Source organism: Rhinoderma darwinii, chromosome 7 (genome assembly GCF_050947455.1).
Source record: "Rhinoderma darwinii isolate aRhiDar2 chromosome 7, aRhiDar2.hap1, whole genome shotgun sequence".
NCBI classification, from domain to species: Eukaryota; Metazoa; Chordata; class Amphibia; order Anura; family Rhinodermatidae; genus Rhinoderma; species Rhinoderma darwinii.
Window position 1 is genome coordinate 101,046,315 of NC_134693.1, and position 11,857 is coordinate 101,058,171.

An 11,857-nucleotide genomic window follows, 5' to 3' on the forward strand; every position below is an offset into this window, starting at 1 on the left:
AGGCAGATTTAAACAAACAAAGTGTTTGGGCGTCCACTTGGCAGATGAAGTTTAATGTAGATAAATGTAAAGTTATGCATCTGGGTACCAACAACCTGCATGCATCATATGTCCTAGGGGGAGCTACACTGGCGGATTCACTTGTTGAGAAGGATCTGGGTGTACTTGTAAATCATAAACTCAATAACAGCATGCAGTGTCAATCAGATGCTTCAAAGGCCAGCAGGATATTGTCGTGTATTAAAAGAGGCATGGACTCGCGGGACAGGGATGTAATATTACCACTTTACAAAGCATTAGTGAGGCCTCATCTAGAATATGCAGTCCAGTTCTGGGCTCCAGTTCATAGAAAGGATGCCCTGGAGTTGGAAAAAATACAAAGAAGAGCAACGAAGCTAATTAGGGGCATGGAGAATTTAAGTTATGAGGAAAGATTGAAAGAATTAAACCTATTTAGCCTTGAAAAAAGACGACTAAGGGGGGACATGATTAACTTATATAAATATATTAATGGCACATACAAAAAATATGGTGAAATCCTGTTCCTTGTAAAACCCCCTCAAAAAACAAGGGGGCACTCCCTCCGTCTGGAGAAAAAAAGGTTCAAGCTGCAGAGGTGACAAGGCTTCTTTACAGTGAGAACTGTGAATCTATGGAATAGTCTACCGCAGGAGCTGGTCACAGCAGGGACAGTAGATGGCTTTAAAAAAGGGTTAGATAATTTCCTAGAACAAAAAAATATTAGCTCCTATGTGTAGAAATTTTTCCTTCCCTTTTCCCTTCCCTTGGTTGAACTTGATGGACATGTGTCTTTTTTCAGCCGTACTAACTATGTAACTATGTAACTATGTAACTGAGCTCAGTACATATATACAGCACCAGAACCAAGCTCATACATATATACAGCACCAGCACAAATACAGCTCAATTTAGTGCAACCCCTGTCGTATAGGTTTGTACTGCATAAAACTACAGCTCCCAGCATGGACCGAACAATGGTTAGGAGATGCTGTGGTGGTGGCTGGTTTCAGAGGCGCTGCTGCCCCCTCAGAGAGGCAGCAGGCCGTCGACACCGATTGTTTGTGCGGCCAGCAGGCGGCCCACTGTTAGCCGGCCCATCATTTGGGTACCAACAATTTGCATGCATTATATGTCCTAGGGGGAGCTATACTGGGAGAGTCATTTGTTGAGAAGAATCTGGGTGTACTTATAGATCATAGACTTAATAACAGCATGCAATCAGCTGCTTCAAAGGGCAGCAAGATATTGTCGTGTATTAGAGGCATGGACTCGCGGGACAGGGATGTAATATTACCACTTTACAAAGTATTAGTGAGGCCTCATCTAGAATATGCAGTTCAGTGTTGGGCTCCAGTTCATAGAAAGGATGCCCTGGAGTTGGAAAAAATACAAAGAAGAGCAACGAAGCTAATAAGTGGCATGGAGAATCTAAGTTATGAGGAAAGATTAAAATAATTAAACCTTTTTAGCCTTGAAAAGAGACGACTAAGGGGGACATGATTAACTTATATAAATATATGAATGACACATACAAAAAATATGGTGAAATCCTGTTCCATGTAAAACCCCCTCAAAAGACAAGGGGGTACTCCCTCCGTCTGGAGAAAAACAAGATTCAATCTCCAGAGGCGACAAGCCTTTACTGTGAATCTGTGGAATAGTCTACCGCAGGAGCTGGTCACAGTAGCTACAGTAGATGGCTTTAAAAAAAAGTCTTGGATAATTTCCTAGAACGAAAAAATATCAGCTCCTATGTCATATGTCTTTTTTCAACCGTACTAACTATATAACTATGTATGCTCCTTTGGAGACCAGGTGAAGGGCGGCCCCCACATTATTTTTTCTGGTACACTGTACAGGATTCTGAAGAAGCTCCTGTGCTCATCATAGACCAGGGGTCTCAAACACGAGGCTCGCGGGCCGCATGCGGCCCCTGAAGCTGTCATCTGTGGCCCGCGGGGCACCTCGGAAGAGTGCAGGCCAAAGGAGGAGTGCGCCGGCAAATGACGAAGCCCCTGACTTCACTGTCCGTATATGGACAGTAATGTCAGGGACTTCCCCAGATTCGGAGTCCCATAGCAGAGTTTATACTAGCGCTCTGCTCCGGGACTCCTGCTTTGAGGAAGCCCCTGACATCACTGTCCATATATGGACAGTGATGTCAGGAGCAGACATGTAGTCCCAGGCAGAACGCTAGTAGCGCTCTGCCCTGGGTGGTGGTGGTGGTGGTTATTTACAGAGGGCACTGTGACATTATTTACAGAGGGCACTGTGACATTATTTACAGAGGGCACTGTGACATTATTTATAGAGGGCACTGTGACATTATTTACAGAGGGCACTGTGACATTATTTACAGAGGGCACTGTGACATTATCTATGGGTGAATTGGTGGCAGTATCCACAGAGGGCACTGTGGCATTATCTACGGGGGGGGGGGGGGGTATCTACAGAGGGCACTGTGGCATTATCTACGGGGGGGAGTATCTACAGAGGGCACTGTGGCATTATCTACAGAGGGCACTATGGCATTATCTACTGGGGGCACTATGGCATTATCTACTGGGGGTAATATCTACAGAGGGCACTGTGGCACTATCTAAAAAAGGGGCTGCCCTATCTTCATATTCTTGTGTCTGCCAAACGCTGCCAACTGGTTTGTTAAAATAAGCACGTGGAGTAAACGCGCATATTTCTATTAAGTTTACACCTAGCGGTATTATTATAGTAATGTAGTATTGTTATTATAGTAATGTAGTATTGTTCTAGTAATGTACAGTAGTATTGTTATTATAGTAATGTACTGTTATAGTAATGTAGTATTGTTATTATAGTAATGTAGTATTATTATTATAGTAATGTAGTGTTCTTATAGTAATGTAGTGTTCTTATAGTAATGTAGTATTGTTATAGTAATGTAGTATTGTTATTATAGTAATGTAGTATTGTTCTAGTAATGTACAGTAGTATTGTTATTATAGTAATGTAGTATCATTATAGTAATGTACTGTTATAGTAATGTAGTATTGTTATTATAGTAATGTAGTATTATTATTATAGTAATGTAGTGTTCTTATAGTAATGTAGTGTTCTTATAGTAATGTAGTATTGTTTATAGTAATGTAGTATTGTTATTATAGTAATGTAGTGTTCTTATAGTAATGTAGTGTTATAGTAATGTAGTATTATTATAGTAATGTAGTATTATTATAGTAATGTAGTGTTCTTATAGTAATGTAGTGTTATAGTAATGTAGTATTGTTATAGTAATGTAGTATTGTTATTATAGTAATGTAGTATTATTATTATAGTAATGTAGTATTATTATAGTAATGTAGTATTGTTATAGTAATGTAGTATTGTTATTATAGTAATGTAGTGTTCTTATAGTAATGTAGTGTTATAGTAATGTAGTATTATTATAGTAATGTAGTATTATTATAGTAATGTAGTATTGTTATTATAGTAATGTAGTATTATAGTAATGTGGTATTATTATAGTAATGTAGTATTGTTATAGTAATGTAGTATTGTTATTATAGTAATGTAGTGTTCTTATAGTAATGTAGTATTGTTATTATAGTAATGTAGTATTATTGTTATAGTAATGTAGTGTTATAGTAATGTAGTATTATTATAGTAATGTAGTATTATTATAGTAATGTAGTATTGTTATTATAGTAATGTAGTATTATAGTAATGTGGTATTATTATAGTAATGTAGTATTGTTATAGTAATGTAGTATTGTTATTATAGTAATGTAGTGTTCTTATAGTAATGTAGTATTGTTATTATAGTAATGTAGTATTATTGTTATAGTAATGTAGTGTTATAGTAATGTAGTATTGTTATTATAGTAATGTAGTATTATTGTTATAGTAATGTAGTGTTCTTATAGTAATGTAGTATTGTTATTATAGTAATGTAGTATTATAGTAATGTAGTATTGTTATAGTAATGTAGTATTGTTATTATAGTAATGTAGTGTTCTTATAGTAATGTAGTATTGTTATTATAGTAATGTAGTATTATTGTTATAGTAATGTAGTGTTATAGTAATGTAGTATTGTTATTATAGTAATGTAGTATTATTGTTATAGTAATGTAGTGTTCTTATAGTAATGTAGTATTGTTATTATAGTAATGTAGTGTTATAGTAATGTAGTATTGTTATTATAGTAATGTAGTGTTCTTATAGTAATGTAGTATTATTGTTATAGTAATGTAGTGTTCTTATAGTAATGTAGTATTGTTATTATAGTAATGTAGTATTATAGTAATGTAGTATTGTTATTATAGTAATGTAGTGTTCTTATAGTAATGTAGTGTTATAGTAATGTAGTATTGTTCAAATAACTAATTGATAAACGATCATTTTGTATTGTATCAAATTTGAAAGTAATACGGCCGGTCAACTTCACATTTTTTCTATGTGCGGTCCATTTACCCGGCCGAGTTTGAGACCCCTGTCATAGACAATGGTTTACAGCTTCCAGCAGCTATTTCTGACTTGTATATGTAAGGATTGACCTTATCTGGATTAATTATCTGCTTAATTCTTTATTTTTGGTTGACATTTTGGGGGTTTTGAAACCCATTAGTAGTTTTTTTTATAGAGTAAGGCCGGATTCACACGAGCGTGTGCGTTTTGCGCGCGCAAAAGGTCCGTGTGGCATCAGCATATGGTGCGCGAAAATCACGCAGCCGGCATCATTATGACACTCTGTTTTTATGTTAACAAACAGAAAAGCACGTGGTGCTTTTCTGCTTTCATTCATAGTTTTTACTACTATAGCGCGCATCACGCGTGGCACCCGGAAGTGCTACCGTGTGCCTAGCGCGATTTGCACGCACCCATTGACTTCAAATATAGGACATGTCGTGAGTTTTACGCAGCGCGCATACGCTGCGTGAAAATCACTGACTGTCTGAACGGCCCCATTCATTAACATAGCATATATCACGTGCGTGTGAATAAGCCCTAAAGGTATGTTCATACGCTAAACAAAAAACGGACGTAAAATACGGACCTGTTTTCAACGGAAAACAGCCTCTGATTTTCAGCGATTTTTTTTTTTTTTTTTTTTTTTTTTTTAAGCATCAAGTTTTTTTATGTTATTTTTACAGCCGTTTTTGGAGCTGTTTTTCTAATGACCCAATGAAAAACGGCTACAAAAATGGCTCAAGAAGTGACATGCACTTCTTTTTATGGGGCATTCTTTAACGCACCATTTTTTTCAATTGTGCGCGTAAGAAACTCCCCGTTGGAACAAAACGCAGTTTTTCTCATTGAAATCAATGGGCAGTTGTTCGGAGGTGTTCAGCTTCCGTTTTTTAAACCGAAAATAAGCCGTGTGAACATACCCTCAGGCCTTATTCACACGGATGTGTCCGTTTTGCGTGGCTGCTGGATCCTACCATCCCCAGGTATATATGTAGGCTTAGTCCCAGTTCTGGGTGTATGTGCAGCGTAGGTTCCCACCTTACAGAGGTCGCCTTGTCGTGGCAGGTGGGCTAACACTTTTTGATCAAAATGTGCACTAAGAACCTCCCTATTTGTAGGTAGATTTAGCTTTAGTGCATATCTATTTATATTTAGTGGTTTAGGTGGCATTAGTGTCGCAGTGTGCTGTCGCCATTTTTTTATATCTGCTGTATATCTGCAGTCATAGGTGTTCTTGCACCTGCGTATTTTGTATCATTTAGTTAGATAGATAGATAGATAGATAGATAGATAGATAGATAGATAGATAGATAGATAGATAGATAGATAGATAGATAGATAGATAAAGAAAATGGCAGTCGCATCTGCCGAAACGCTTATGGAATAACGTTCACTTGATTTTTTCACTTGGAGATCCAGGAGTGCTGCCTATTTTTTTGTAGACTATATAAATATATATACACACATGCACACAAAGTGCTGCTTCTTTGATTGTGAGGAAGAGGGTCGTTCCCCTGATACACCAACCGTGAGGTCTTTCCTGCTACTGTGCTGCTCCATTCTGCTTCGTTATATATATATATATATATATATATACACATACATATATAAAAACAGTGTGTAAGCAATGTATGCGTGCAGTATAGTTATACTATAAGTTTTACTGTGGCTCCATATTGTAACCTTTTCAGTGTAACTTTGCATTAACACACTCAGTCTGTTCAGGCCATAAGGGTCAGTTCACACAGAGTTTTTTGGTGCTGATTCTGACACGGAAGGCATGTCGGAATCAACTCCAAAAAGCGGCCCAATTCGCCCCCCATTGATTCAACAGGAGGCAGAGGTAGTTTTTCTCCCCCCGTGCGGCTTCTGGCTGCTCGTGGAAAAAAGCCCAAAAACGCATGTTCTTTTTTCCCGCGATTTCCGCTTCTGACTTCCCATTTCAATCAATAAGTGACAGAAAACACCTGCGGTGCTAGTTTCTGAGCATTTTTTTGCTGCGTATTTTGCCCGCTGTCCTTGCATTAGATTCAACCACTGCAGACACAAAACACAGAAAAAAAAGCACTGGTAGTTCAAAATCTGCCTCAAAATTCCTGAAGGTATTTTGAGTCAGGTTTTTTCTGCCTAGAAAAAGTGTAGCCGGCCTTATTCACACGAAAGTGTTATACGTCCGTGCTAGGCGCGTGATTTGCGCAGCACTCCCCCATTGAAGTCAATGGGTGAATGAAAATCACGCACGGCACACAGAAGCACCTCCGGGTGCCGCGCGTGATTCGCGCAACAGTAGTAAAAAGAATGAATGAAAAAAAGAAAAGCACCACGTGTTTTTCTGTTTGTAAACATAAAACCAGAGTGTCATAATGATGCACTCCTCCCACTCTGCCCTGGGTGATTTTAATCAGTTCAATGCTGGATCCTACCATCCCCAGGTATATATGTAGGCTTAGTCCCAGTTCTGGGTGTATGTGCAGCGTAGGTTCCCACCTTACAGAGGTCGCCTTGTCGTGGCAGGTGGGCAAACACTTTTTGATCAAAATGTGCACTAAGAACCTCCCTATTTGTAGGTAGATTTAGCTTTAGTGCATATTTATTTATATTTAGTGGTTTAGGTGGCATTAGTGTTGCAGGGTGCTGTCGCCATTTTTTTATATCTGCTATCTATCTATCTATCTATCTATCTATCTATCTATCTATCTATCTAATCGCCCTCTTCTGCAGTAAAGAGGGAGCCGTGATGAGCAGAGGACTTAGCCTGCTGCCTGCCTAAACTGCTCTCTGCACTCCATCGCCCTCCTGTCCGTACCAACAGAACCACTGCTGCTAAGAGGCCCTGGCTGTCGTAGAACAGGCAGGAGTAGTAGGGGAAGGAAGAATTTACATAGACCCACGTCCAGCACCGCTTTCCATATCCCTATCTAACTGAACCTGAAGAAAGTGCCTGCCATTCCTTCCCCATCTACATTCCTGGTTTAACTGGTTCCCGACCGCTGGCCATAGACTTTTTACGGCTCGGGTTTTAACTTGCTGCCCGCACGATCGGGCAGCTGAATGTCGGGTCTCCGGCTGTCAGTGACTGCCAGGGACCCTGAGGAGAGGATAGAAGCAGCTTTCGCTGCTTCTGTCTTCTCTGATGAGTTGTACACAGCGCTCAATGAACGCTGTGTATATGAATAGAGGCAGCGGCCGCGCCACTGTCTCTAATCCTCCCGGTGTTCACATGACTGGTCACATGATCGCCGGGTGCCGTTACTGAGAGACTGCTGCTGGGTCTTACTAGACCCAGCACAGCCTTATTAGTGACAATCGTCACTATGAGAGGGCTGATCTCCCCTGTAACTGGGGCTGCAGTGCTAAAAGGCCTAAATGGTGTCTGGTCCTGAGGGTGCAAAATAGCCCGGTCCTGAACTGGTTAAAGAGAACCTTTCATCTGCCATTACATGTGCAGCTGATTGCAGCATGTATTGGGCATGGCTGCACAAACCCTGGGGTACTTTACATTTTCTTTCTACCCTCCTCCGTTAATTAGATATCGGTGCCGTTATATTTGGTGCCTGATATTTAAATAACCCCATGAACTGTCAATGGGGCGTGTAATGGCAAGGGGGCATGTTACTTTGGCTGTGACACTGTCCAATCAGCTACGGACAGTTACAGCAAAAGCTGGAGAGAGAAGAGCGTGTGCGTGTGCACGCACGCTCTCACTCTTCAGCTGTCGGCAGACAAGACAGATCTCTCGCGAGAGATCACACAATCTTGTCCTTGTCTGCCGAGTGCTGAAGAGTGAGAGCGTGCGCGCTCACCCCTCTCCAGCTCTTGCACTGTCCCCATTAGACACGCCCCCTTGCCAGTTCAGCAGACAAGTACACAACTGTGTGATCTCTTGCGGGAGATGTCTTGTCCTTGTCTGCCGACAGCTGAAGGGTGAGAGCGTGCGCGCGCACACGGTCTCCAGCTCTTGATGTAACTGTCCGTAGCAGATTGGACAGTGTCACAGCAATGTTACATGCCACATTGATAGTTCAGGGGGTTATTTAAATATCGAGCGCCAAATGTAACAGCACCGATATCTAAATAACGGAGGGTATAAAAAAATAATTATTGTAAAGTGCCCCAGAGTTTGTGCAGCGCTGCACATGTATGGGCAGGTGAAAGGTTCCCTTTAAGTACCCAATGAATTATTAAAATTAGAAACTTTTTACTGGAGTTTTCCTATGTTTTTTTCGGGTTATCATTTAATCCATGGTAACGGAGTTCTGCCATGTTCAGCTTTCTCCTCTCTTCTGTCTTAATCACACGCAGTAGACATGATGATGGGTTGATCTGGAACATCATTGCTGTTTTTTTTTGTTGGTACAGGTGTGAATGGATACTTGTATGGAAAATAACTATAAATGAAGAAGGAGCAGTGACACCAGTCTTGGATTTATTACCAAAGATACCAGTACAAGGTAGAGGCAATGAATTTCTGCAAATCTTTTATGATGTTGAGTAGTTTATATAGAAATACAGTGTAATTCAATGCAACACGTGACAGAGGATAATGGGAAAAAAAAAAAAAAAAAGACGCTCTTTAGATGGAACACGTTGCATTTTCAGGGCTGAACGCGCCGGTGTGCAGCTGGTATTGGTGGGGCTATACTGGACAGCAATGATTGCAATGCATGGCCGTGATCCTGCATAACAGAGTGCTGGGCTTGATACAGCTCTTACATTTATCTCAGGGTTGTCTGAAGCAAACTACCTTTTTAAAAAGGCCCATTGCCACATTCACATGGAGTCCCCCGCACTTGTGTTTTGGCATTAAGCAGTCTTTATGGTGCCTCCGAGGGTTGCTTCTATGGGAGAATGGGTGACACTCTCGTGTTGATTTGCAAAGCAAACACAATGTATGCAAGTCACTGTACATGTTCACCCCCACACTATTCATGGAACTACAAGTATCATACAGTTTATAGAGAGCTCCTGGTCCTGCTAGGAATAGAAGCTGGTGTTAACAGCTGTACGCTCCAGCCATGTTCACACCATGAATCTAAATTAAGCCTGCTGTGCACTAGCGCAATGAAAAAGAGGACGGCACCTGCTGTCATTTCCATACATGTGAAAATGTCTAGAACATAAAGGGTTATTTCCATCTAAGACATATATGGCATATCCACACTCTCCTCAAGCGGTCTTTGCTGTTTTGCATAACCATAGGAATCAATAGAAACAGCCACGCAGCCTCATCTCCACTGTTTCTGCACCTGGATACGGCAGCTGTTGGGTGACACCAATTCGAGATAGGTGTGGTTTCTAGAGCTAGGACCCACACCTAATAAACAATTATGACATATCCCAATTCGCAAGCAGAAATGCATCAAAACCGCACTGAAAAACGCATGATTAGGTGAAGTTTTAACCTGCAGTTTTGGTGCTTATTTTCCACAGAATACGCAACGTGTGCATGTAGCCTTATGGGAAAGTTCAGATGTCCAAAGTTTGGTGGCAAATTAAAGTACAATGCTAGTAAATTGTTTTTTTTAAAAAAAAACAAAAACATTCACACGTTGTCACATGCTGCTGGGTTTCCCCACAGATTACAGCTGATGGCTTCATTCCAAAAGGAGAAATCTGCAAAATCATAGGCATTCTACAGATTTTAAAACATCCAGACCATGCCCTTAAGGCCTTATTTACACAAGCGTATTTAATGTCTGTATTTTATTTAACGGACCTATGTAACTCAATGGGGCCGTTCACAGTCCGTGATTTTCACGCAGCGTATGTCCGCTGCGTAAAACTCACGACATGTCCTATACTTGAAGTCAATGGGTGCGTGAAAATCACGTGCGGCACACGGACGCACTTCCATGTGCTGCGCGTGATTCGCGCAACAGTTCAAGAAATGAAGGGACAAAAAACCACCTCCATTTCTGTTTATTAACATAAAAACAGAGTGTCATAACGATGCCATATGCACGAAAATCACGCAGCCACGTACCAAAATACAGATGACACACGGTACTGCAACGCACAAAAAATGCTGCGTTTTTTGCGCACACAAAACGCACACGTTCGTGTAAATAAGGTCTAAGTAGGTGTCGATTTTTTTCCTTTACATATGAAAGGGATCTCGGAAATCCCATCCACTAGCATTGTACTGTAATTTGTCTGAGCGTGGCCTAAAGCCTCAACCACTGGCTTCCATTCTTAGTGAACCATGACAGATTTTCATTAAGAAAGCACGGCCATTGTAATGAGGGGGCAGAAACGATCGTGTGGTCAGAAAACTCACTGATGGATTTATCTTGTATTTTCACCCTCTGTTCTGGGCTGCTGTATGGTCATGTGACACCTGACCCGACTAACTTGAGATCCTACAGCATCTGCCGTGTGGACTGGAAGCCATTCTCTCTATTCATTCCCATGAGACTCACATGGACGATGTCATAGGAATGAATAGAGACGGAATTCTGCTCAGCAGACACGAAGATTTTGTTAGACAGATCAGAGTCACGTGACCGAACAGCAGGGATTAAAATACAAAATAAAGCCATCAGTAAATTTTCTAACCACACTAATGCTTATGCCACCTCAATGTAAGACAAGGGGGGGGAGTCGTGGCATTTTCGCCTCCTTAAGCGGTTTCACACACAGCATTTTAAGCTATAAACCATGTTGTGTGAACCTAGCCTTACATGCAGTAAATTCAGAGCTGGCGTCAGAGGATTTGTGGAGACTGTACAATGCTCAGTAAGATTTATCCAATCTATTTTACAGCTGCAGCGTTTGATAGAACAGGAATACTTAAGAGCGCGGCTGTGCGCTTCAAAACTCTGCTTCGAGCACTTGGACTTCAAGCAACCATCGAGAACATCATTCAGTCATTTTGCATGAAGAGAGGCAGCAACTAGAAGAAAGGTCTTCCAATGTTTTATTGAAAATAAACCTTGTAGTTGCATCCGGTTCATAGACCATATACACAAGTCATGCTCTATGTACAGTAAATATGGCACATTGTACATCGTATAGCAAGACATGGAAATAAATACAATCTTTAAATATTAAAATAAGATACAGAAAAGCTAAATCCAAATAAACTTTACATGGTTGAGATGTCCAGAGTCAGCAGAACATGTCATCTCCAAACACATTTCTGGTAACTAATCACATTAGGGGTATGGTTACTTATGGGATGTGTTATACAAGTACATACAGGCAGTGGGGCATAAAAAAGGGTTAAGGAGTTACACCATGGAAAACCAGTCAGTCAGTCTTTAATGGTGGAATTCCTCCAGCGTCCTCTCCTATAAAACTAATGATACAAATATTATACATAAAGTTTTTTTTTTCCATCTTGGACATTTATAGCACGTTTGCAGGATATACCACTGTATACCAATGTCCAA

General features: G+C 40.5%; 1 protein-coding gene across 2 annotated transcripts in view; it reads left to right on the plus strand.

Moving 5' to 3' along the window:
• CENPP (centromere protein P) overlaps nt 1–11,564 on the plus strand; it is a 392,723-nt gene extending 381,159 nt beyond the window's left edge. For both annotated transcript variants that reach the window (XM_075833729.1, XM_075833730.1), the window contains exons 8-9: nt 8,826–8,917; nt 11,229–11,564. In XM_075833729.1, the coding sequence (XP_075689844.1) occupies nt 8,826–8,917; nt 11,229–11,362 (226 nt within the window). In that variant the 3' untranslated portion in view covers nt 11,363–11,564. The remainder of the gene's footprint in view (nt 1–8,825; nt 8,918–11,228) is intronic.
• The last annotated feature ends 293 nt before the right edge of the window (nt 11,565–11,857 follow it).